We start from the raw sequence: 27954 nt of genomic DNA, 5'->3' as shown, positions 1-27954 counted from the left end.
TCACACATTCCTCCTACACTGTCCATCACACTCTCCGTCTACACTGTCCCATCACACACTATATCTACACTGTCCATCACACACTCCCTCTACACTGTCCATCACACACTCCCTCTACACTGTTTCATCACACACTCCCAGGACACGGGTCAGACACAGAGTGAAACTCCCTCTGCACTGTCCCATCACACACTCCCAGGACACTGGTCAGACACAGAGTGAAACTCCCTCCACACTGTCCGATCACACACTCCCAGAACACTGATCAGACACAGAGTGAATCTGCCTCTACACTGTCCCATCACACACTCCCAGGACACGGGTCAGACACAGATTGAAGCTCCCTCAACACTGTCCCATCACACACTCCCAGGACACGGGTCAGATACAGATTTAAGCTCCCTCAACACTGTCCCATCACACACTCCCAGGACACGGGTCAGATACAGAGTGAAGCTCCCTCTACACTGTCCCATCACACATTCCCAGGACACGGGTCAGACACAGAGTGAAGTTCCCTCTACCCTGTCCCATCACACACTCCCAGGACACGGGTCAGACACTGATTGAAGCTCCCTCAACACTGTCCCATCACACACTCCCAGGACGCGGGTCAGACACAGAGTGAAGTTCCCTCTACCCTGTCCCATCACACACTCCCTCTAAACTGTCCCATCACACACTCCCCCTACACTGTCCCATCACACACTCCCTCTACACTGTCCCATCACATACTCCCTCTACACTGTCCAACACAGACTCCCTCTACACTGTCCCATCACACACTCCCAGGACACGGGTCAGACACAGAGTGAAACTCCCTCTACACTATCCCATCACACACTCCCTCTAAACTATCCCATTACACACACCCCCTACACTGTCCCATCACAATCTCACTCTCCACTGTCCCATCATACACTCCCAGGACACAGGTCAGACACAGAGTGAAACTCCCTCTACACTGTCCCATCACACACTCTCAGGACACAGGTGAGACACAGAGTGAAACTCCCTCTACACTGTCCCATCACACACTCCGTCTACACTGTCCCATCACACGCTCCTTCTACACTGTCCCATCACACACTCCCTCTACACTGTACCATCACACACTGCCTCTACACTGTCCTACCACACACTCCCTCTACACTGTCCATCACACACTCCCTCTACACTGTCCATCGCACACTCCCCCTACACAGATCCATCACACTCTCCTTCTGCACTGTCCCATCACACACTATATCTACACTTTCCATCACAAACTCCCTCTACACTGTCCATCACACACTGCCCCTGCACTGTCCCATCACACACTCCCAGGACACGGGTCAAACACAGATTGAAGCTCCCTCTGCACTATCCCATCACACACTCCCAGGACACGGGTCAGACACAGAGTGAAGTTCCCTCTACCCTGTCCCATCACACACTCCCTCTAAACTATCCCATCACACACTCCCCCTACACTGTCCCATCACACACTCCCTCTACACTGTACCATCACATACTCCCTCTACACTGTCCAACACACACTCCCTCTACACTGTCCCATCACACACTCCCAGGACACGGGTCAGAGACAGAGTGAAGTTCCCTCTACACTGTCCCATCACACACTCCCTCTAAACTATCCCATTACGCACACCCCCTACACTGTCCCATCACAAACTCACTCTCCACTGTCCCATCACACAGTCCCAGGACTCAGGTCAGACACAGAGTGAAACTTCCTCTACACTGTCCCATCACACACTCTCAGGACACAGGTGAGACACAGAGTGAAACTCCCTCTACACTGTCCCATCACACACTCCCTCTACACTGTCCCTTCACATGCTCCCTCTAAACTGTCCCATCACACACTCCCAGGACACGGGTCAGACACAGAGTGAAACTCCCTCTATACTGTCCCATCACACACTCCCTCTACACTGTACCATCACACACTCCCTCTACACTGTCCTACCACACACTCCCTCTACACGGTCCCATCACACGCTCCCTCTACATTGTCCCATCACACACTCCCAGGACACGGGTCAGACACAGAGTGAAACTCCCTCTACACTGTCCCATCACACACTCCCTCTACACTGTCCCATTACACACTCCCAGGACACGGGTCAGACACAGAGTGAAACTCCCTCTGCACTGTCCCATCACACACTCCCTCTACACTGTACCATCACACACTCCCTCTACACTGTCCTATCACACACTCCCTCTACACTGTCCATCACACACTCCCTCTACACTGTCCCATCACACACTCCCTCTGCACTGTCCATCGCACACTCCCCCTACACAGATCCATCACACACTCCCTCTACCTGTCCCATCACACACTCCCTCTACACCGTCCCATCACACACTCCCTCTACACTGTCCAACACACACTCCCTCTACACTGTCCCATCACGTACTCCCTCTACACCGTCCCATCACACACTCCCTCTACACCGTCCCATCACACACTCCCTCTGCACTGTCCCATCACACACTTCCTCTGCACTGTCCATCCACTTCCCATCACACACTCCCTCTGCACTGTTCCGTCACACACTCCCTCTACTGTCCGTCACACACTCCCTCTACACTGTTCCGTCACACACTCCATCTACACTGTCCATCACACACTCCCTCTACACTGTCCCATCACACACTCCCTCTACACTGTCCCACCACACACTCCCTCTACACTGTCCATCACACACTCCCCCTACACTGTCCCATCACACACTCCCTCTACACTGTCCCATCACACACTCCCTCTACACTGTCCCATCACACACTCCCTCTACACTGTCCATCACACACTCCCTCTACACTGTCCCATCACACACTCCCTCTACACTGTCCAACACACACTCCCTCTACACTGTCCCATCACACACTCCCAGGACACGGGTCAGACGGTGAGTGAAACTCCCTCTACACTGTCCCATCACACACTCCCAGTACATGGCTCAAACACAGAGTGAGGTTCCCTCTACACTGTCCCATCACACACTCCCAGGACACGGGTCAGACGCAGAGTGAAGCTCCCTCTACACTGTCCCATCACACACTCCCAGGACACGGGTCAGACACAGAGTGAAGTTCCCTCTACACCGTCCCATCACACACTCCCTCTGAACTATCCCATCACACACTCCCCCTACACTGTCCCAGCACAAACTCCCGCTCCACTGTCCCATCACACACTCCCAGGACACGGGTCAGACACAGAGTGAATCTCCCTCTACACTGTCCCATCACACACTCCCGCTACACTGGCCATCACACATTCCCTGTACACTGTCCCATCACAAACTCCCTCTGCACTGTCCCAGCACAAACCCCCTCTCCACTGTCCCATCACACACTCCCAGGACACGGGTCAGACACAGAGTAAATCTCCCTCTACACTGTCCCATCACACACTCCCTCTACACTGTCAAACACACACTCCCTCTGCACTGTCCCATCGCACATTCCCTCTACACTGTCCCATCACACACTCCCCCTGCACTGTCCCATCACACACTCTCTCTACACTGTCCCATCACACACTCCCTCTGCAGTGTCCATCACACACTCCCTCTGCACTGTCCCATCACACATTCCTCCTACACTGTCCATCACACTCTCCGTCTACACTGTCCCATCACACACTATATCTACACTGTCCATCACACACTCCCTCTACACTGTCCATCACACACTCCCTCTACACTGTTTCATCACACACTCCCAGGACACGGGTCAGACACAGAGTGAAACTCCCTCTACACTGTCCCATCACACACTCCCAGGACACTGGTCAGACACAGAGTGAAACTCCCTCCACACTGTCCGATCACACACTCCCAGAACACTGATCAGACACAGAGTGAATCTGCCTCTACACTATCCCATCACACACTCCCAGGACACGGGTCAGACACAGATTGAAGCTCCCTCAACACTGTCCCATCACACACTCCCAGGACACGGGTCAGATACAGATTTAAGCTCCCTCAACACTGTCCCATCACACACTCCCAGGACACGGGTCAGATACAGAGTGAAGCTCCCTCTACACTGTCCCATCACACATTCCCAGGACACGGGTCAGACACAGAGTGAAGTTCCCTCTACCCTGTCCCATCACAAACTCCCAGGACACGGGTCAGACACAGATTGAAGCTCCCTCAACACTGTCCCATCACACACTCCCAGGACACGGGTCAGACACAGAGTGAAGCTCCCTCTACACTATCCCATCACACACTCCCAGGACGCGGGTCAGACACAGAGTGAAGTTCCCTCTACCCTGTCCCATCACACACTCCCTCTAAACTGTCCCATCACACACTCCCCCTACTCTGTCCCATCACACACTCCCTCTACACTGTCCCATCACATACTCCCTCTACACTGTCCAACACAGACTCCCTCTACACTGTCCCATCACACACTCCCAGGACACGGGTCAGACACAGAGTGAAACTCCCTCTACACTATTCCATCACACACTCCCTCTAAACTATCCCATTACACACACCCCCTACACTATCCCATCACAATCTCACTCTCCACTGTCCCATCATACACTCCCAGGACACAGGTCAGACACAGAGTGAAACTCCCTCTACACTGTCCCATCACACACTCTCAGGACACAGGTGATACACAGAGTGAAACTCCGTCTACACTGTCCCATCACACACTCCCTCTACACTGTCCCATCACACGCTCCCTCTACACTGTCCCATCACACACTCCCTCTACACTGTACCATCACACACTCCCTCTACACTGTCCTACCACACACTCCCTCTACACTGTCCATCACACACTCCCCCTACACAGATCCATCACACTCTCCTTCTGCACTGTCCCATCACACACTATATCTACACTGTCCATCACAAACTCCCTCTACACTGTCCATCACACACTGCCCCTGCACTGTCCCATCACACACTCCCAGGACACGGGTCAAACACAGATTGAAGCTCCCTCTGCACTATCCCATCACACACTCCCAGGACACGGGTCAGACACAGAGTGAAGTTCCCTCTACCCTGTCCCATCACACACTCCCTCTAAACTATCCCATCACACACTCCCCCTACACTGTCCCATCACACACTCCCTCTACACTGTACCATCACATACTCCCTCTACACTGTCCAACACACACTCCCTCTACACTGTCCCATCACACACTCCCAGGACACGGGTCAGACACAGAGTGAAGTTCTCTCTACACTGTCCCATCACACAGTCCCTCTAAACTATCCCATTACGCACACCCCCTACACTGTCCCATCACAAACTCACTCTCCACTGTCCCATCACACAGTCCCAGGACTCAGGTCAGACACAGAGTGAAACTTCCTCTACACTGTCCCATCACACACTCTCAGGACACAGGTGAGACACAGAGTGAAACTCCCTCTACACTGTCCCATCACACACTCCCTCTACACTGTCCCTTCACATGCTCCCTCTAAACTGTCCCATCACACACTCCCAGGACACGGGTCAGACACAGAGTGAAACTCCCTCTATACTGTTCCGTCACACACTCCCTCTACTGTCCGTCACACACTCCCTCTACACTGTTCCGTCACACACTCCATCTACACTGTCCATCACACACTCCCTCTACACTGTCCCATCACACACTCCCTCTACACTGTCCCACCACACACTCCCTCTACACTGTCCATCACACACTCCCTCTACACTGTCCCATCACACACTCCCTCTACACTGTCCCATCACACACTCCCTCTACACTGTCCCACCACACACTCCCTCTACACTGTCCATCACACACTCCCTCTACACTGTCCCATCACACACTCCCTCTACACTGTCCAACACACACTCCCTCTACACTGTCCCATCACACACTCCCAGGACACGGGTCAGACGGTGAGTGAAACTCCCTCTACACTGTCCCATCACACACTCCCAGTACATGGCTCAAACACAGAGTGAGGTTCCCTCTACACTGTCCCATCACACACTCCCAGGACACGGGTCAGACGCAGAGTGAAGCTCCCTCTACACTGTCCCATCACACACTCCCAGGACACGGGTCAGACACAGAGTGAAGTTCCCTCTACACCGTCCCATCACACACTCCCTCTGAACTATCCCATCACACACTCCCCCTACACTGTCCCAGCACAAACTCCCGCTCCACTGTCCCATCACACACTCCCAGGACACGGGTCAGACACAGAGTGAATCTCCCTCTACACTGTCCCATCACACACTCCCGCTACACTGGCCATCACACATTCCCTGTACACTGTCCCATCACAAACTCCCTCTGCACTGTCCCAGCACAAACCCCCTCTCCACTGTCCCATCACACACTCCCAGGACACGGGTCAGACACAGAGTAAATCTCCCTCTACACTGTCCCATCACACACTCCCTCTACACTGTCAAACACACACTCCCTCTGCACTGTCCCATCGCACATTCCCTCTACACTGTCCCATCACACACTCCCCCTGCACTGTCCCATCACACACTCTCTCTACACTGTCCCATCACACACTCCCTCTGCAGTGTCCATCACACACTCCCTCTGCACTGTCCCATCACACATTCCTCCTACACTGTCCATCACACTCTCCGTCTACACTGTCCCATCACACACTATATCTACACTGTCCATCACACACTCCCTCTACACTGTCCATCACACACTCCCTCTACACTGTTTCATCACACACTCCCAGGACACGGGTCAGACACAGAGTGAAACTCCCTCTACACTGTCCCATCACACACTCCCAGGACACTGGTCAGACACAGAGTGAAACTCCCTCCACACTGTCCGATCACACACTCCCAGAACACTGATCAGACACAGAGTGAATCTGCCTCTACACTATCCCATCACACACTCCCAGGACACGGGTCAGACACAGATTGAAGCTCCCTCAACACTGTCCCATCACACACTCCCAGGACACGGGTCAGATACAGATTTAAGCTCCCTCAACACTGTCCCATCACACACTCCCAGGACACGGGTCAGATACAGAGTGAAGCTCCCTCTACACTGTCCCATCACACATTCCCAGGACACGGGTCAGACACAGAGTGAAGTTCCCTCTACCCTGTCCCATCACAAACTCCCAGGACACGGGTCAGACACAGATTGAAGCTCCCTCAACACTGTCCCATCACACACTCCCAGGACACGGGTCAGACACAGAGTGAAGCTCCCTCTACACTATCCCATCACACACTCCCAGGACGCGGGTCAGACACAGAGTGAAGTTCCCTCTACCCTGTCCCATCACACACTCCCTCTAAACTGTCCCATCACACACTCCCCCTACTCTGTCCCATCACACACTCCCTCTACACTGTCCCATCACATACTCCCTCTACACTGTCCAACACAGACTCCCTCTACACTGTCCCATCACACACTCCCAGGACACGGGTCAGACACAGAGTGAAACTCCCTCTACACTATTCCATCACACACTCCCTCTAAACTATCCCATTACACACACCCCCTACACTATCCCATCACAATCTCACTCTCCACTGTCCCATCATACACTCCCAGGACACAGGTCAGACACAGAGTGAAACTCCCTCTACACTGTCCCATCACACACTCTCAGGACACAGGTGATACACAGAGTGAAACTCCGTCTACACTGTCCCATCACACACTCCCTCTACACTGTCCCATCACACACTCCCTCTACACTGTCCCACCACACACTCCCTCTACACTGTCCATCACACACTCCCTCTACACTGTCCCATCACACACTCCCTCTACACTGTCCAACACACACTCCCTCTACACTGTCCCATCACACACTCCCAGGACACGGGTCAGACGGTGAGTGAAACTCCCTCTACACTGTCCCATCACACACTCCCAGTACATGGCTCAAACACAGAGTGAGGTTCCCTCTACACTGTCCCATCACACACTCCCAGGACACGGGTCAGACGCAGAGTGAAGCTCCCTCTACACTGTCCCATCACACACTCCCAGGACACGGGTCAGACACAGAGTGAAGTTCCCTCTACACCGTCCCATCACACACTCCCTCTGAACTATCCCATCACACACTCCCCCTACACTGTCCCAGCACAAACTCCCGCTCCACTGTCCCATCACACACTCCCAGGACACGGGTCAGACACAGAGTGAATCTCCCTCTACACTGTCCCATCACACACTCCCGCTACACTGGCCATCACACATTCCCTGTACACTGTCCCATCACAAACTCCCTCTGCACTGTCCCAGCACAAACCCCCTCTCCACTGTCCCATCACACACTCCCAGGACACGGGTCAGACACAGAGTAAATCTCCCTCTACACTGTCCCATCACACACTCCCTCTACACTGTCAAACACACACTCCCTCTGCACTGTCCCATCGCACATTCCCTCTACACTGTCCCATCACACACTCCCCCTGCACTGTCCCATCACACACTCTCTCTACACTGTCCCATCACACACTCCCTCTGCAGTGTCCATCACACACTCCCTCTGCACTGTCCCATCACACATTCCTCCTACACTGTCCATCACACTCTCCGTCTACACTGTCCCATCACACACTATATCTACACTGTCCATCACACACTCCCTCTACACTGTCCATCACACACTCCCTCTACACTGTTTCATCACACACTCCCAGGACACGGGTCAGACACAGAGTGAAACTCCCTCTACACTGTCCCATCACACACTCCCAGGACACTGGTCAGACACAGAGTGAAACTCCCTCCACACTGTCCGATCACACACTCCCAGAACACTGATCAGACACAGAGTGAATCTGCCTCTACACTATCCCATCACACACTCCCAGGACACGGGTCAGACACAGATTGAAGCTCCCTCAACACTGTCCCATCACACACTCCCAGGACACGGGTCAGATACAGATTTAAGCTCCCTCAACACTGTCCCATCACACACTCCCAGGACACGGGTCAGATACAGAGTGAAGCTCCCTCTACACTGTCCCATCACACATTCCCAGGACACGGGTCAGACACAGAGTGAAGTTCCCTCTACCCTGTCCCATCACAAACTCCCAGGACACGGGTCAGACACAGATTGAAGCTCCCTCAACACTGTCCCATCACACACTCCCAGGACACGGGTCAGACACAGAGTGAAGCTCCCTCTACACTATCCCATCACACACTCCCAGGACGCGGGTCAGACACAGAGTGAAGTTCCCTCTACCCTGTCCCATCACACACTCCCTCTAAACTGTCCCATCACACACTCCCCCTACTCTGTCCCATCACACACTCCCTCTACACTGTCCCATCACATACTCCCTCTACACTGTCCAACACAGACTCCCTCTACACTGTCCCATCACACACTCCCAGGACACGGGTCAGACACAGAGTGAAACTCCCTCTACACTATTCCATCACACACTCCCTCTAAACTATCCCATTACACACACCCCCTACACTATCCCATCACAATCTCACTCTCCACTGTCCCATCATACACTCCCAGGACACAGGTCAGACACAGAGTGAAACTCCCTCTACACTGTCCCATCACACACTCTCAGGACACAGGTGATACACAGAGTGAAACTCCGTCTACACTGTCCCATCACACACTCCCTCTACACTGTCCCATCACACGCTCCCTCTACACTGTCCCATCACACACTCCCTCTACACTGTACCATCACACACTCCCTCTACACTGTCCTACCACACACTCCCTCTACACTGTCCATCACACACTCCCCCTACACAGATCCATCACACTCTCCTTCTGCACTGTCCCATCACACACTATATCTACACTGTCCATCACAAACTCCCTCTACACTGTCCCATCACACACTCCCAGGACACGGGTCAAACACAGATTGAAGCTCCCTCTGCACTATCCCATCACACACTCCCAGGACACGGGTCAGACACAGAGTGAAGTTCCCTCTACCCTGTCCCATCACACACTCCCTCTAAACTATCCCATCACACACTCCCCCTACACTGTCCCATCACACACTCCCTCTACACTGTACCATCACATACTCCCTCTACACTGTCCAACACACACTCCCTCTACACTGTCCCATCACTCACTCCCAGGACACGGGTCAGACACAGAGTGAAGTTCTCTCTACACTGTCCCATCACACAGTCCCTCTAAACTATCCCATTACGCACACCCCCTACACTGTCCCATCACAAACTCACTCTCCACTGTCCCATCACACAGTCCCAGGACTCAGGTCAGACACAGAGTGAAACTTCCTCTACACTGTCCCATCACACACTCTCAGGACACAGGTGAGACACAGAGTGAAACTCCCTCTACACTGTCCCATCACACACTCCCTCTACACTGTCCCTTCACATGCTCCCTCTAAACTGTCCCATCACACACTCCCAGGACACGGGTCAGACACAGAGTGAAACTCCCTCTATACTGTCCCATCACACACTCCCTCTACACTGTATCATCACACACTCCCTCTACACTGTCCTACCACACACTCCCTCTACACGGTCCCATCACACGCTCCCTCTACATTGTCCCATCACACACTCCCAGGACACGGGTCAGACACAGAGTGAAACTCCCTCTACACTGTCCCATCACACACTCCCTCTACACTCTCCCATCACACACTCCCAGGACACGGGTCAGACACAGATTGAAGTTCCCTCTACACTGTCCCATCACGCACTCCCAGGACACAGGTCAGACACAGAGTGAAACTCCCTCTACACTGTCCCATCACACACTCTCAGGACACAGGTGAGACACAGAGTGAAACTCCCTTTACACTGTCCCATCAGACACTCCCTCTGGACTGTCCCATCAGACACTCCCAGGACACGGGTCAGACGCAGAGTGAAACTCACTCTGCGCTGTCCCATCACACACTCCCTGGACACGGGTCAGGCACAGAGTAAAACTCCCTCTACACTGTCCCATCATACTCTCCCCCTACACTGTCCCATCACACACTCCCTCTACACTGTCCCACCACACACTCCCTCTACACTGTCCATCACACACTCCCTCTACACTGTCCATCGCACACTCCCCCTACACAGAACCATCACAAACTCCCTCTGCACTGTCCCATCACACACTCCCTCCACACCGTCCCATCACACACTCCCCCTGCACTGTCCCATCACACGCTCTCTCTACACTGTCCCATCACACACTCCCTCTGCAGTGTCCATCACACACTCCCTCTACACTGTCCCATCACACATTCCTCCTACACTGTCCATCACACTCTCCGTCTACACTGTCCCATCACACACTATATCTACACTGTCCATCACACACTCCCTCTACACTGTCCATCACACACTCCCTCTACACTGTTTCATCACACACTCCCAGGACACGGGTCAGACACAGAGTGAAACTCCCTCTACACTGTCCCATCTCACACATCCCAGGACACTGGTCAGACACAGAGTGAAACTCCCTCCACACTGTCCGATCACACACTCCCAGAACACTGATCAGACACAGAGTGAATCTGCCTCTACACTGTCCCATCACACACTCCCAGGACACGGGTCAGACACAGATTGAAGCTCCCTCAACACTGTCCCATCACACACTCCCAGGACACGGGTCAGATACAGATTTAAGCTCCCTCAACACTGTCCCATCACACACTCCCAGGACACGGGTCAGATACAGAGTGAAGCTCCCTCTACACTGTCCCATCACACATTCCCAGGACACGGGTCAGACACAGAGTGAAGTTCCCTCTACCCTGTCCCATCACACACTCCCTCTAAACTGTCCCATCACACACTCCCCCTACACTGTCCCATCACACACTCCCTCTAAACTGTCCCATCACACACTCCCCCTACACTGTCCCATCACACACTCCCTCTACACTGTCCCATCACATACTCCCTCTACACTGTCCAACACAGACTCCCTCTACACTGTCCCATCACACACTCCCAGGACACGGGTCAGACACAGAGTGAAACTCCCTCTACACTATCCCATCACACACTCCCTCTAAACTATCCCATTACACACACCCCCTACACTGTCCCATCACAATCTCACTCTCCACTGTCCCATCATACACTCCCAGGACACAGGTCAGACACAGAGTGAAACTCCCTCTACACTGTCCCATCACACACTCTCAGGACACAGGTGAGACACAGAGTGAAACTCCGTCTACACTGTCCCATCACACACTCCCTCTACACTGTCCCATCACACGCTCCTTCTACACTGTCCCATCACACACTCCCTCTACACTGTACCATCACACACTCCCTCTACACTGTCCTACCACACACTCCCTCTACACTGTCCATCACACACTCCCTCTACACTGTCCATCGCACACTCCCCCTACACAGATCCATCACACTCTCCTTCTGCACTGTCCCATCACACACTATATCTACACTTTCCATCACAAACTCCCTCTACACTGTCCATCACACACTGCCCCTGCACTGTCCCATCACACACTCCCAGGACACGGGTCAAACACAGATTGAAGCTCCCTCTGCACTATCCCATCACACACTCCCAGGACACGGGTCAGACACAGAGTGAAGTTCCCTCTACCCTGTCCCATCACACACTCCCTCTAAACTATCCCATCACACACTCCCCCTACACTGTCCCATCACACACTCCCTCTACACTGTACCATCACATACTCCCTCTACACTGTCCAACACACACTCCCTCTACACTGTCCCATCACACACTCCCAGGACACGGGTCAGACACAGAGTGAAGTTCCCTCTACACTGTCCCATCACACACTCCCTCTAAACTATCCCATTACGCACACCCCCTACACTGTCCCATCACAAACTCACTCTCCACTGTCCCATCACACAGTCCCAGGACTCAGGTCAGACACAGAGTGAAACTTCCTCTACACTGTCCCATCACACACTCTCAGGACACAGGTGAGACACAGAGTGAAACTCCCTCTACACTGTCCCATCACACACTCCCTCTACACTGTCCCTTCACATGCTCCCTCTAAACTGTCCCATCACACACTCCCAGGACACGGGTCAGACACAGAGTGAAACTCCCTCTATACTGTCCCATCACACACTCCCTCTACACTGTACCATCACACACTCCCTCTACACTGTCCTACCACACACTCCCTCTACACTGTCCCATTACACACTCCCAGGACACGGGTCAGACACAGAGTGAAACTCCCTCTGCACTGTCCCATCACACACTCCCTCTACACTGTACCATCACACACTCCCTCTACACTGTCCTACCACACACTCCCTCTACACTGTCCATCACACACTCCCTCTACACTGTCCCATCACACACTCCCTCTGCACTGTCCATCGCACACTCCCCCTACACAGATCCATCACACACTCCCTCTACCTGTCCCATCACACACTCCCTCTACACCGTCCCATCACACACTCCCTCTACACTGTCCAACACACACTCCCTCTACACTGTCCCATCACGTACTCCCTCTACACCGTCCCATCACACACTCCCTCTACACCGTCCCATCACACACTCCCTCTGCACTGTCCCATCACACACTTCCTCTGCACTGTCCATCCACTTCCCATCACACACTCCCTCTGTACTGTTCCGTCACACACTCCCTCTACTGTCCGTCACACACTCCCTCTACACTGTTCCGTCACACACTCCATCTACACTGTCCATCACACACTCCCTCTACACTGTCCATCACACACTCTCTCTACGCTGTCCCATCACACACTCCCTCTACACTGTCCCATCACACACTCCCAGGACACAGGTCAGATACAGAGTGAAGTTCCCTCTAAATTGTCCCATCACACACTCCCAGGACACGGGTCAGACACTGAGTAAAGTTCCCTCTACACTCTCCCATCACACACTCGCAGGACACGGGTCAGACACAGAGTGAAACTCCCTCTACACTCTCCCATCACACACTCGCAGGACACGGGTCAGACACAGAGTGAAACTCCCTATACACTCTCCCATCACACACTCCCAGGACACGGGTCAGACACAGAGTGAAACTCCCTTTACACTGTCCCATAACACACTCCCAGGGTAGTGTAGAGAGTACTTTTTTCTATGCGGGTAGTTACAGACAGGAAGGTGGGAGTGCAGGGAGTGGGATTGGGAATTAAAGGGTAGCAGCAGGAACCTCGGGGTCATTGTTGTGGAGGGAGCTGAGAGTTACTCTTCCCCAGTCTGTGCCTGGCTTCTACAGTTTAGAGGAGACTTCAGTGTGAGCACCCAGCACTCTTTACTGGGCTGGAAGGAGGGCAACTTAGTTCAAGAGAACTGGAACTTGAAAGCAAGGATGTACTGCTGAGCCTTTATGCCACTGACTGGTCAACCCACTTCTGGAATATTATGACAGTTTGGGGGTCTTTATCTAAGAGCAATGAGCTGGCCCTGGAGATAGTCCTATGGAGGTTTGCAAGCATGATCCCAGGGAAATCTTATAGAGGTTCACAAAATTATGAGGGGTATAGATAGGATGAATGGATCTACATCTGTAAAGCTTGACGTTTGAGGAGCGTTTGATGTCTCTTGTCCTGTACTCAATGGAGTTCAGGAACATTGGAGCGGGGAGGTAGGTTTGGGATTCTCTCCGAAACCTACCGAATACTGAAAGGCCAGGATAGAGTGAATATCGAGAGGATTCATCCATCGGTCTGTTACTAGAATAAAGAGAAATCCCTTTAAAACTGAGATGCTGAGGAATTTCTCCAGCTCGAGGGTAGTGAGTGTGAAAAGTGTTGCCACAAAGGGCTTTCGGGTCTGAGCCAGTGTATGTTTTTGAGGGTATTAGGGGGTTAACGGTTACAGGCAGAAGGCAGGAAAAATAACAGCCATAATTGACTAGCAGATGTGAATGGCCAAATGGCCTATTTCTGTTCTGATATCTAATGGTCCTACGTGAAGCAAGTCACTGCTCAGTTTGACAGGACTGTTGGGTCCTGGCTGGAAGGAAGGGAATGGTGTTGCAATTCCTTGCTCTGTGCAGGCGAGGGGGTGAGAGCAGAGATTCAGGGAAAGCCGTACAGGCCAATTCATCCATGTTGACCAAGGCGCCACTCTGAGCTCGTCCTATTTGTGTGTGTTTAATCCATATCCCTCTTCGCTGTTCCTGTATGTGTCCCTGACCAAGTGTCTTTTTACATTTAATTGTTGACATGGTAGTGTCGCAGTTAGTGCAATGCATTGTTGCTGCAGGTTTCACGTATGAGGGTCAATTCCCACCACTGTCCGTCAGGAGTTTGTAAACTCGCCCCGTGACGGCGTGAGATTCCTCTGGGTTCCAAGGTTAAGGTTAGTAAATTGTGTGCATCATGTTGTCGTTGAAAGCATTAGGATGCTTGTGGGCTGCCCCGCACAATCCTCACTGATTTGATTTGACACCCACAACACATTTCACTCAATGTTTTGATGTACCTGTGACAAATAAAGCTAATCTTTATCTTTACCTCTTCACCTGGCAGGTCGTTCCACACACCCACCGCCCTCTGTATGGAAAGCCTAGCCCTCAGGTCCTCTTTAAATCTTTCCCGACTCTCCTTCATTTTGAACTCCCTTCCTTCGGGATGAAGACTGCACCACTCATGATTTTCTAAGCCTTACAATGTCACCTTTCAGCCGCCTACGCTCCAGGGAAAACTGTCCCAGACTGTCCATTCTGTCCAGTCAGTAGATCAGAAAGGCAAGAGGGGAAACCCGGGTTCAGCAAGATGTTTCTCAGCAGATCGAGAAAATATTTAATCATCACAGAGAGGAAACTGGCCATATCGCTCACTTGGTCCTCACTAACATCTACTGCCTAGTCACAATGGCTGTCACAGCATGTGGCAGTGAGAGAAGAGTGGGGTAAGATTGGGCAGGGGGTTAAATAGTCAATACTGTCACACCTAATGTTTGATTTTCTTCCCCCCCCTTCCCTGAACTCACTCCCTTATTCCCTGTACCCTCCCTCCCTTATTCCCTCTACCCTCTCTCCCCACTCTCCCTTATTCCCTCTACCCTCTCTCTCCCTCTCTCCATTATTCCCTGTACCCTCTCTCCCTTATTCCCTCTACCCTCTCTCCCTTATTCCCTCTACCCTCTCTCCCCCTCCCTTATTCCCTCTACCCTCTCTCCCCACTCTCCCTTATTCCCTCTACCCTCTCTCTCCCGCTCTCCCTTATTCCCTGTACCCTCTCTCCTCCCTGTCCCTTATTCCCTCTACCCTCTCTCCTCCTCTCCCTTATTTCCTCTACCATCTCTCCCCCCGTCCCTTTTTCCTCACACCCTCTCTCTCCCTCTCTCCCTTATTCCCTCTACCCTCTCTCCCCTCTCTCCCTTGTTCCCTGCACTAACCCCACCCGTCTCTCTCCACCCTCTCACCCCCACCCCACCCTTCCCAGATGTGGCCATGCACGCTGCTGCCTCTGTGGTGCCTGGTTCATTGTACCAGGGTGACGTGGTGACGCTGCTGTGTAACGTCAGCCTGGGCCGGCCGCTGGGGGACGGGCAGCTCTCGGTGGGCTGGTGGGGTCCGACAGAGGAGCCTTTGGTGCTGCTGGACCGGCGGGGGATAAGCCTGAACACCCCCCTGGGCGGTAGGAGTGCGGCAGGCACTGAGCTGGGTATGGACCGGCCCACCGAGTTCTGCTTCCGTCTGCGTTTGTATGGCGCCCACAGGGAGGACCAGGGCCATTTCCATTGCCGGGTGGGACTGTGGACACAGAACGAGGCTGGGCGCTGGTACCAATCATCCGAGGCCAGCTCTCCCCCCACCACCCTCTTCCTGTACCTTACCCGTAAGTACTCGGGGGTGGGGGGGGAACAGGGCAGGGCAGGACGGACGGTCTCTCTGCCTCTTTCACCTTCCCCACCCTCTATATCCACAGCTCAGTCTCCTCCTCCTCTCACATCCATCCCAATGCCCCCTTCCCTCTTTGCCTCTCTTGTTCTCACAATTTCACTGTTTTTGTCTCTATTTATCTCCCTCTCACTGTGTTTCCCTCTGGCCCTCCATTTCCCTTCTCTCCCTCTCCCTCTGGTGCCCCCTCGCCCCCTCTCCCCCTCCCCTCCTTCTCCCCCACCTCTCCCTCTGGTACCCCCATGTCCACCCTGCCTCTCCCTCAGGCTGCCCCCTCCTCTCCCCCTCCCTCTGGTGCCCCCTCTCCCACCCCTCCCACTCCCTTTGGTGCCCCCACGCCCACCCTCCCTCTCCCCCACCTCTCCCTCTCCCTCAGGCTGCCCCCTTCCCTCCCTCTCCCTCTGGTGCCCCCACCCCTCCCCTCCCTCTGACTGCCTTCACAAACTCCTCCCCTCCCTCTCCCTCTGACTGCCTTCTCTCCTCTGTAACCCCATCAGGGTTCTAAACTCCCCTGTCAGTGTAAACTCCTCCTTCCTCTGTGCTCTTTGGTGAGGGTGAAGGTTCCTGTTGCTTTTAGGGTCCCATTGTTGTGGTGTGATGCTGCTTGCCCCACGGGTAGGGAGGGGCAGTGTGTCTCGCCATTCTGGGAGCTGGACTCCCCCACGGGTGGGGAGGGGCGGTGTGTGCTATATTCCCCCATAGGAACTGCAGTCTCACTCCCCCCCTTCCTCACTCTGCAGCCTGGGACACACTGCTGCTGCCTGCCGTGGTGGGTGTTGTGACTGCCCTGACCGTCTCCATCGCCATCATTGCTGCCGTCACCTGCTGCTTTCTTCGCCGGCTCGCTCGGAGGAGAGGCACTAAGTGAGTACCATTGCTCCTCTCCTGGGGGGAGGTGAGGGGGAGGGGGCCAGGGAGCAATTGGCTCCTCCATCTTATCTCACATTGTACAGATTGATCTGCCTGTGTCTTTGATATGGACAGCACCAATCTTCCTCCCTCTGCCCTGGGAACAAGCAAAGCCTCTGCTCCCATGTGCTGGAAGGGAAGTTCCAATGATCGCTTGTCCTCTGAGAAAATACAACTCAATGCCAAAGTGCACAACAACTTGTAAAATGGCAGAAAACCCCTTCAGACCACAGGGGACAGAGCAGGCAGGGAGCTACCAATGAAATTTCAGAATCAGTTCTATCATCACTGACATATAGAACATACTTTCCTCCGATCATCTTAAAATTCTGTCCCCTTGTATTAACCGTTTATGCTGTATGAAAAGACCTCTGGCTGTTCACGCTATCCATGCCTCAGATCATCTTCACACCTCGCATCCTCCTTCACTCCAAAGAAAAGAGCTCAACCTATCTTCATAAGACATGCTGTCTCGTCCAGGCAGCAATCTGGTAAATCTCCTCTGCACCCTCTCGAAACATACTTCTTATTATGAGGTGACCAGAACTGTACTCAATATTCCAAATGTGATCTAATCAGGGTTTTATAGAACTGCAGTATTACCAGAGAAACATAGAAAACCTACAGCACAATACAGGCCCTTTAGCCCACAAAGCTGTGCCGAACATGCCCTTACCTTAGAGATTACCTGAGCTCCGTGTACCTGTCAAGGAGTCTCTTAAAAGACCCTATCGTATCCGCCTCCACCACCGTCGCCAGCAGCCCATTCCACGAACTCACCACTCTCTGCGTAAAAAACTTACCCCTGACATCTCCATCTCCTGACATACCCACAGCTCTTGAACTCAGTCCCCCAATTAATGAAGACCAACACAGCATACACCTCCTTAACAACCCTATCAATTTCTGCAGCAACTTTGAAGGATGGATGTGGACCCTAAGATCCCTCTGTTCCTTCACACCATGAAGAATCCTGCCACTAACCCTATATTCTGCCTTCAAATTTCATTTTCCAAAGTGAATCACTTCATAGTTTTCACTTCTCTATCTGCCACTTCACAGCCCAGCTCTGAATCCAGTCAATGCCCAACTGCAACCTACAACAACCATCCACAACTCCACCAACTTACATGTCAATCCACAAATTTACTAACTCTCCCTTCCACTTCCTCATCCAAGACGTTTGTAAAGAGCAGGGGCCCAGAACAGATCCCTGTGGAACACCACTGGTCACTGAGCCCATGCAGAATATGCTCTGTCTACAACCACTCTCTGCTTTCTACGGGCAAATCAATTCTGTACACACACAGCCAAGTTTCCTCCTGACTTTCTGAATGAGCCTACCATGGGGAACCTTATCAAACACCTTATGATATGGCATTTATGAATTTTAATAAGAACATAAGATATAGGAACAGAATTCGGCCATTTGGCCCATCAAGTCTGCTCCACCATTTCATCATGGTTGATCCATTTTTCCTCTCAGCCCCAATCTCCTGCCTTCTCCCTGTATCCCTTCATACCCTGACCAATCAAGAAACTATCAACCTCTGGCTTAAATATACATAAAAACTTGGCCCCCACTGCTGCCTGTGGCAACGAGTTCCTCAGATTCACCACCTTCTGTCTCAAGAAATTCCACCTCATCTCCATTCTAAAAGGATGCCCCTCTATTCTGTGTCCTCTGGCCCTTGACTTCCCCACCATAGGAAACATTCTCTCCATATCAACTCTACTGAGGCCTTTCAGCATTTGATAGGTTCAACGAGATCCCCTCTCATTCTGAATTGCACTGAATTACAGGCCCAAGGCACAAAGGCACAGCGATCTCGCCCCTCATTTCCTATAATAATTTGAATATATCCCATCCAGGCCCGGGCACTTAGCTATCCTAATGCTTTTCAAAAGTTCCAGCTCATCTTTCCTAACATCAACATGTGCCAGCACATCAGCTTGTTTTACAGTGTTCTCATAAACAGCAAGATCCCTCTCACTGGTGAATACTAATGCAAAGTATTCGTTAAGGACCTCCCCAGGCAAGATTCTTTTATCCCTGATTGGTCGTCTGTCACTCTGGCTGTTCTCCTATCCTTCACATTTGGTGTGGAACGCATTGGTGTTTTCCTTAATCTTACTTGCCAAGGCCTTTTCTAGCTCTTCTAAATCCCTTCTTCAGCTCCTTCCTGGCTACCTTATAATTCTCTGGAGCCCTGTCTAATCATTACTTCCTAAACCTTGAGTAAGCCTCCTCTTGACTGGATGAACCACATCTCTTGTCAACCATGGTACCTTCACCCTACCATCCTCTCCCTGCCTCAGTGGGACAAACTTGTCCAGTGCTGCCTAAGCAACCTCCACATTTCTGTTGTGTATTTCTCTGAGAACATCTGTTCCCAACTTATGCTCTCTAGTTCATATGTAATGGCATTATAATTCAGCTTCTCCCAATTAAATAATTAGCCATAGAATATGCTCCAATCCCTCTCCAAGGTCAGGGAATTGTGGTCACTGTCTCCAAAATGCTGACCCACTGAGAGGATTGACACCTTTGGTCACACCAGATCCATATGGTCTCTCCTCCAGTCTGCCGATGTTAGGAATCTTTCCTGGACATATGGGGTTTCGTTCAAAACTAGAGGTGAAAGGAGAAAGATTTAAAGGGGACCTGAGGGGCAACTTCTTCCACACAGAGGGTAGGGGGTATCTGAACGAGCTGGCAGAGGAAGTGGTAGAAATGGGCACAATTATAAAGACGTATATTCAGTGCCCACTTTATCAGGTATGCCTGTACACCTAATGATTAATACAAATTTCTGTGTAGCAGCAGCTCAATGCTTAAAAGCATAAAGACATGGTCAAGAGGTTCAGTTGTTGTTTACACTAAACATCAGAATGGGGAAGAAATGTGATCTCAGTGACTTGGACTGGAATAATTGTTGGTGTCAAACGGAGTGGTTTGAGTAGCTCAAACTGTTCATCTCCTGGATTTTTACACACAACAGTCTCTGGAGTTGACAGAGAATGGTGTGAGAAACAAAAAAATCTCCAGTGAGTGTCAGTCTTGTGAGTGAAAATGCCTTGTGAATGAGAGAGGTCAAAGGAAAATGGCCAGACTGGTTCAAGCTGACAGGAAGGTGATCGTCACTCAAATAACCATGATTAAACAGTGATGAGCAGAAGAGCATCTCTGAATACACAGCCTTGAAGTGGATGGGCTACAGGAGCAGAAGACCATGAACATACACTCAGTGCCCACTTTGAGGTGCAGGAGGAACATAGTAAAGTGGCCACCGTGTATATATAATATACAGCATATGTCACAAACACCGATTCCTATTGAATACCGGTGGTCACAAACCTCCAGCTAAAATAATGTCCCTCTGTCACCTTCTACAGCCAAACAATTTGAATCCAAACTACCAACTCACCATGGAGTGCCTGAACCCTAATCTTCTGGATCAGCCTCCCATGAGGGCCCCTGTCAAGTGACTAACTAAAGTCCATGGCAACAAGATTCATTGCTTTACCTCATTGATTACCTTCGTCACCACCTCAGAAAACAGTCTGAATCTGAGGTGTGACCTCCCCCACACAAATCCATGCTACTGTGCCTGATAAATTCTGCTTTTCCAAATGTGAGCATATTCTACACTGAAGTGTCTTCTCCAGTCATTTTCTGACACCAAAGAAGATTGCAGAATCTCTATGATTCACAAGTATGTGTGAAGGAACATTTCCCCCAGCCCTCCTCGTGTCCATATTAATTACTGCCATACACACAGGCCTTGGGGTCTGAAACCTCAACTGGGCACAGAAAGCCCCCAGTGGCAATTCCTTCCCAAGGCATTGGGGGCGGGGAGTGGGGACAGAATGCTTTCATCAGCTCTGACCTTCCCATGCCTTCTTCCACAGGTGACGCCCATGACGTGGGTCAACTGAAGATACAATACGCCCAATGCAATGTTGACTCCCAGCCCGTTAATCCAGCTGTCTTCTTCCAGCAGTTACATCTCATTGTTCATCCTGACCTAACACTTGTCACCCCTCCCCATAATCCTTCTCCACTCCCCAACACTGACTCCCAATACAATCCTTCTCACCTCCCCAACACTGACTCCCAATACAATCCTTCTCACCTCCCCAACACTGACTCCCAATACAATCCTTCTCACCTCCCCAATACTGACTCCCAATACAATCCTTGTCACCCTCCCCAACACTGACTCGGAATACAATCCTTCTTACCCTCCCCAACACTGACTCGGAATACAATCCGTGTCACCTTCCCCAACACTGACTCCCAATACAATCCTTGTCACCTCCCCAATACTGACTCCCAATACAATCCTTCTCACCTCCCCAACACTGACTCCCAATACAATCCCTGTCACCCTCCCCAACACTGACTCCCAATACAATCCTTCTCACCTCCCCAACACTGACTCCCAATATAATCCCTGTCACCTTCCCCAACACTGACTTCCAATACAATCCTTGTCACCTCCCCAACACTGACTCCCAATACAATCCTCGTCACGCTCCCCAACACTGACTCTCAATACAATCCTTCTCACCCTCCCCAACACTGACTCCCAATACAATCCATCACCCTCCCCAACACTGACTCCCAATACAATCCTTCTCACCTCCCCAACACTGACTCCCAATAAAATCCTTCTCACCTCCCCAACACTGACTCCCAATACAATCCTTCTCACCTCCCCAACACTGACTCCCAATATAATCCCTGTCACCTTCCCCAACACTGACTCCCAATACAATCCTTCTCACCTCCCCAACACTGACTCCCAATACAATCCTTCTCACCTCCCCAGCACTGACTCCCAATACAATCCTTCTCACCTCCCCAATACAATCCTTCTCACCTCCCCAATACAATCCTTCTCACCTCCCCAACACTGACTCCCAATACAATCCTTCTCACCCTCCCCAACACTGACTCCCAATACAATCCTTCTCACCTCCCCAACACTGACTCCCAATACAATCCTTGTCACCCTCCCCAACACTGACTCCCAATACAATCCCTGTCACCCTCCCCAACACTGACTTCCAATACAATCCTTCTCACCTCCCCAATACTGACTCTCAATACAATCCTTCTCACCACCCCAACACTGACTCCCTGTACAATCCTTGTCACCCCTCCCCAACACTGACTCCCAATACAATCCTCGCATTCCTTCCCGAACTCCAACTCCCATTACAACCCTCAATACCTCATCTCCAACCCTGACACCAACTCATTCTTCAACATCCCATCTCCAAGCCTGGCTCCAAACCAACCCGTGATACTCCTCGCCAACACTGACTCCCAACCCAACCCTCAAAACCCTTCCCAAAACTCTCTCAACATAATCCTTGTCACCACCTCTCCAACATTGACACCAACCCGACACTTGTTATCCTCCCCAAAAATGTCTCCCCACCTGCCGTCGTCACCACCTTTGCAACAGTGACACCAGCCCTACCATCAACATCCCATCTCCAACCTGATACCAACACAATCCTTAACATCTTTCCAACCCTCAAAACCACCTACCCAATCCTTGTCACCCAACCCAACCTTCATCAGCCTCTCTCCGGCTGTGACACCAACCCAACTTCATTCACAATTCCCCACCACATTACCTTTCCCACCTGCCCCCCTTAATCCAACTCTGACACCAACTTTTGCTCCACAACCCCAACATAACCCTGAATACCCCCCCAACTCTGATGAACAAACCAACCCAAATATGAGGCTGTATAGATAACCCTAAATACTCCTTGAGCCCTACCTGTCTGGCAGTGCCACCCCTGGACCCATCCCAGTGAGCACCGGTACCCACTACAAACCCCCAAACTGGAAACCCAACACAAGGCTACCTGTACTCAGTGCGTCGGGCAGCAGCTGTGGTAAAAGGGAAAAAGTTTATACTAGAGGCTGAAGACCCTTCGCCGGAAACAGGAAAGAACGATTTAGTTTGTCAACATTAGAAAGAAGATGAAGGAGGAATGGACAGAACAAAGGGAGGATCCTTGATGGGGTGAGACCAAATAAGGTCCTTTGGAATATCCCATCCTATTACACCCCTCCTGTTCCATTGGCTCATACATACTTCCCAGCTCTCTGTAACTGCCTTGACCCCTACAACCCTCCTAGTCTCTATAGCACCTTCCTGCCCCTCCTTGTCTCTGTAACCCCACCGGCCCCTACACCCCTCCATGTCTCTGTACCCCCCTCCATCCCCTACACCCCTCCCTGTCTCTGTCACCCCCTCCAATCCCCACACCCCTTCCTGTCTCTGTAACCCATCTGGCTCCTACACCCCTCCCTGTCTCTGTAACCCCAACTGACCCCTACATCCCTCCCTTTCATTGTAACACACTCTGGCCCATATATCCCTCCCTGTCTCTGTAACCCAGTACCTCAATCTCTCCCCCGACATTCTCACCAGCCACCCAGAATTCTCTCCTTCACTCACACACTGGGGGACAGTTTTCAGCTGAAAATTAACCCACTGTACATATCTCTGGGATGTGGGAGGACACCAGAGTAGTATGCGAAAACATGCAGACGTCACAGACAGCAGTTTTAAACCCAGCGACTGTTCAAGCGGGTTGGGATTGGGAATCTGGAGCTGTGGATTGGGGTCCGCAGTGGTCTTGTGTGAGCAGTGGGGGGAATCTCCAGCTAATAAACTCCTCACTGACCCCAACAGTCATACACCTCCTGTCCCGTCTGAGGGACCCACACTGATCTCAAAATCCAAAGAAACAAGGGGAAGAATCAATCAATCCTGAGAGACTGACAGAAGAATATCACACCCTTACTCTCTATAATAAAAACCACGGATTTTCGGCCTTGAATTACTTGTTAGCCCTGTGTTGTGGGGAGACAACAACTCAACACTCAGTTTGCCAGCTGCTGCTGTGGGAATTCTACAGGGTGTGTGGTACTGTCCACCTGGAGCACTTGAGAGGAAGAAAGGACCATGGCAGGTGGATGGAGACAGCCCTCAGCTGATGCTGGTGGTCGGGAGAGAGTGAGCGGAGCAGAGGCGGTAACAAGGGAAGAGATATGGGGTTTACAGGTGGAGAGAGAGGGAAAGGTTTGGGATTACAGTGGGAGAAGGGGAAGGGATTGGGGATTACAGTGGGAGAAAGGAAAAGGATTGGGGATTACAGTGGGAGAAGGGGAAGGGATTGTGGACTACAGTGGGAGAAGGGAAAGGTTTGGGATTACAGTGGGAGAAGGGGAAGGCATTGGGGATTACAGTGGGAGAAGGGGAAAGGATTGGGGAATACAGTAGAAGGGGAAGGGATTGAGGATTACAGTGGGAAAAGGGGAAGGGATTGGGGAATACTGTGAAAGAAGGGGAAGGATAGGAGAATGCAGTGGGAGAAGGGGAAGGGAAGAGATTGGGGATTACAGTGGGAGAAGGGGAAGGGATTGGGGATTACTGTGAAAGAAACGTGAGTTGTTGAAATATAGAGATATGGGAGAAGAGGAATACAAAAAGAGTAAAAGAGAGAGCAATCACAAACGAGAAAATCTGCAGTGCTGGAAATCCGGGCAGAGCGTTGACTACTCTTTTCCTTAATGCTGTCTGGCCTGCTGAGTTCCTCTAGCATTTTGTGTGTTGAGCGGAATCGGGGAGAATGGGAATGATGAGAGAAACGGGAAAAAAAGGATAAAGCATGAGATTCAGAAAGAGAGAAACGGGAAAGGCAGATACAACGGCGGAATGAAGATGCGAATCAGTAGTAGAGACGGAAGGAGAAAGGGAGAAAGTCTTTGAGGTTCAATAACACACCAGTCGCCATTGAGGTTTCATGCTTTATTTAAAGGTAATGAGCGCTTGCGGGAAGAGACGAGTTCTCAGCCTCCAGCCTGCAGCCTTCCCCTGGTCTAGAGGGGGCTGCAGCCACCCTGGTAGATGCGGATCCGCCTGCGCCCCAGGCGGGAGGCCAGTTCCTCCTCCAGCTCGCCCAGGGAGAGCGACCGGTGGGAGGCAGCGGGCTGGCCAGCGTTGGGGGTTTGCGCCAGGAGGGCGCCGCTCACCCCGTTGCTGCAGCAGTAGGTCAGCCAGAGCAGATGGGGGCTGGCCGCCCTGCCCTTGCCAACGGGCGGCACCCAGGTCTCCCGGCTCCGGCGTCCCCGCACGGCGCCTGACACCAAGTAAGCGGCGGACTGGCGACACTCCTGCCGGATGCGGCTCAGCACGTCCTTGAGGCCCGGCTTCCATTGCTTGTGGTAGAAGGGGCGCGGCACGGCCACGGCGTTGGTGACGGTGTAGGCGGCGCTCCGGCTCGCCCAGCTGCCCTGCAGGTTGGCGGGGTTCAGCATCACCCGGACGTGGGGCGGACCGTCGCCCTTCGGAGGGCGAGCCGGGAACTTGCCCCCCACCGCCTGGCTCCGACGCACGGCGTTATCCGACAGGGCCGCTGGCCCAATCTCCGTCATGTTCCCGTCGGCCTGGGGCTCGGCCAGCTGTGGGGAGGGGGGAGGGAAGCAGCCATGAGTAGACGGACTACCCGCCCCGCTCACACAGGATGGGCGATGCTGATGGAGAGGAGACCCGGCCATTGAGGCTGGCCATCTGAAGGCATGGCCTCATGTCATAGAAACATAGAAAATAGGTACAGGAGTAGGCCATTCGGCCCTTCGAGCCTGCACCGCCATTCAGTATGATCATGGCTGATCATCCAACTCAGAACCCCGCCCCAGCCTTCCCTCCATACCCCCTGACCCCCGTAGCCACAAGGGCCATATCTAACTCCCTCTGAAATATAGCCAATGAACTGGCCTCATGTCGCAGTGGCGCCCTCTGAGGGCCGGGCAGAGCAGCTGCACTGTGACATGTTTACATGGGATTTCCATTGGTGACTGAAATGGGCAGGGGTAGGGACAGGAGAGACAATGGGGAATAAAACAGGCAACTCCTGAATGCATGACCCCAATCACCAGTGCCAAGCGCACAGAGCAACCACTGCATGACATGTTTACATTGGTGACAGGGCTCGCACTTGGGGGGGGGGACGATGGGGGTGCGGGAATAGAATCAGACACTGAGGGCAAATACCCAAAGCATTGCCTTGTACTGGTGTTGCCCTCTGAGGTCTGGGCGGGACACCCAGAGTGAAATACATTTACAAATGGTGCCCAAGCCAGGGTGGCTGGATTGGGTAGCCATCAGGGTTGGGGAGAACAAATCTGAAACACAGCCCAAGCTGGGACCCCCAGCCCACTCACCTGGGGCTCGTACTTCCAGACGCGATGAACACCTTTCCCTCGGGCGACGTCGGATTTCCGATACTTGTAGATGAAGGCAGAATAGATGGGCAGGCGTCCAGCGGGGTCAAACAGCGTAGCGTAGTACACAGTTCCTGACAGCCGCTGGCAGATGTGCACCTGGGACACCGCCACAAAGCCCAAGGGGGGTGAGGCACGGTAGAAGAACTCCAGGCAGGAAGGCAGGTCATGGAAACGAGACACCACATCACCATGCACAGCAAGACTCCAGCTTGACAGGACAGTCAGCAGTGCCAGGGGCAGCATGGTGGACGGCAGTAGTGTCGGTCAACACAGTCGAGCAGCAGAACCGCCAAAAGCACTGGGGAGTCAGTGAAAGCCAAGTGAAACTGGAAACAGCACACAACATTGGCCAGAGACACAGCAGATAACACGCAAGCACAGCAGAGCCATCAGGATACAGTCTCAGCCAAGTTCAATTAGTAATCACTGGGGCCCAGTTAAAGCAGCACTCTAATGCAAACATGCCACAGATTAATACAGCAAGCAACAAACACTGTGAAACTGACGCCATTGCTCACTGTCAGACTGACACAATTCTCACTGTGAGACTGACACAATCCTAACAGTGAGTCTGACACACCCCTCACTGTGAGACTGACACAACCCTCACTGTGAGACTGACACACCCCACACTGTGAGACTGACACACCCCTCACTGTGAGACTGACACACCCGTCACTGTGAGACTGACACAATCCTCACTGTGAGACTGACACACCCCACACTGTGAGACTGACACACCCCTCACTGTGAGACTGACGCACCGCTGGCTGTGATACTGACGCACCCCACGCTGTGATACAGACGCACCCCTCACTGTGATA

At 52.3% G+C, this 27954-nt stretch overlaps 2 protein-coding genes across 2 annotated transcripts in view; one reads left to right on the top strand and one right to left on the bottom strand.

The window, feature by feature from the left end:
• The window catches only part of igsf8 (immunoglobulin superfamily, member 8), an 87606-nt gene extending 62937 nt beyond the window's left edge, over nucleotides 1-24669 (top strand). Inside the window, exons 4-6 of the mRNA XM_063066369.1 lie at nucleotides 16442-16837; nucleotides 17640-17763; nucleotides 21721-24669. Coding sequence (XP_062922439.1) covers nucleotides 16442-16837; nucleotides 17640-17763; nucleotides 21721-21724 — 524 coding nt within the window. The 3' untranslated portion in view covers nucleotides 21725-24669. The remainder of the gene's footprint in view (nucleotides 1-16441; nucleotides 16838-17639; nucleotides 17764-21720) is intronic.
• A 975-nt stretch (nucleotides 24670-25644) lies between these two features.
• Nucleotides 25645-27624, bottom strand: LOC134355864 (endonuclease domain-containing 1 protein-like). The gene is made up of 2 exons (XM_063066368.1): nucleotides 27068-27624; nucleotides 25645-26305 (listed from the first exon to the last, which is right to left on the bottom strand). The coding sequence occupies exons 1-2, from the start codon at nucleotides 27371-27373 to the stop codon at nucleotides 25724-25726; spliced, it is 888 nt and encodes a 295-aa protein (XP_062922438.1). The 5' UTR covers nucleotides 27374-27624; the 3' UTR covers nucleotides 25645-25723.
• Between the last annotated feature and the right edge of the window lie 330 nt (nucleotides 27625-27954).

This window comes from Mobula hypostoma, chromosome 13 (genome assembly GCF_963921235.1).
Source record: "Mobula hypostoma chromosome 13, sMobHyp1.1, whole genome shotgun sequence".
NCBI classification, from domain to species: domain Eukaryota; kingdom Metazoa; phylum Chordata; class Chondrichthyes; order Myliobatiformes; family Myliobatidae; genus Mobula; species Mobula hypostoma.
This window is presented reverse-complemented; position numbering and strand designations above follow the sequence as displayed.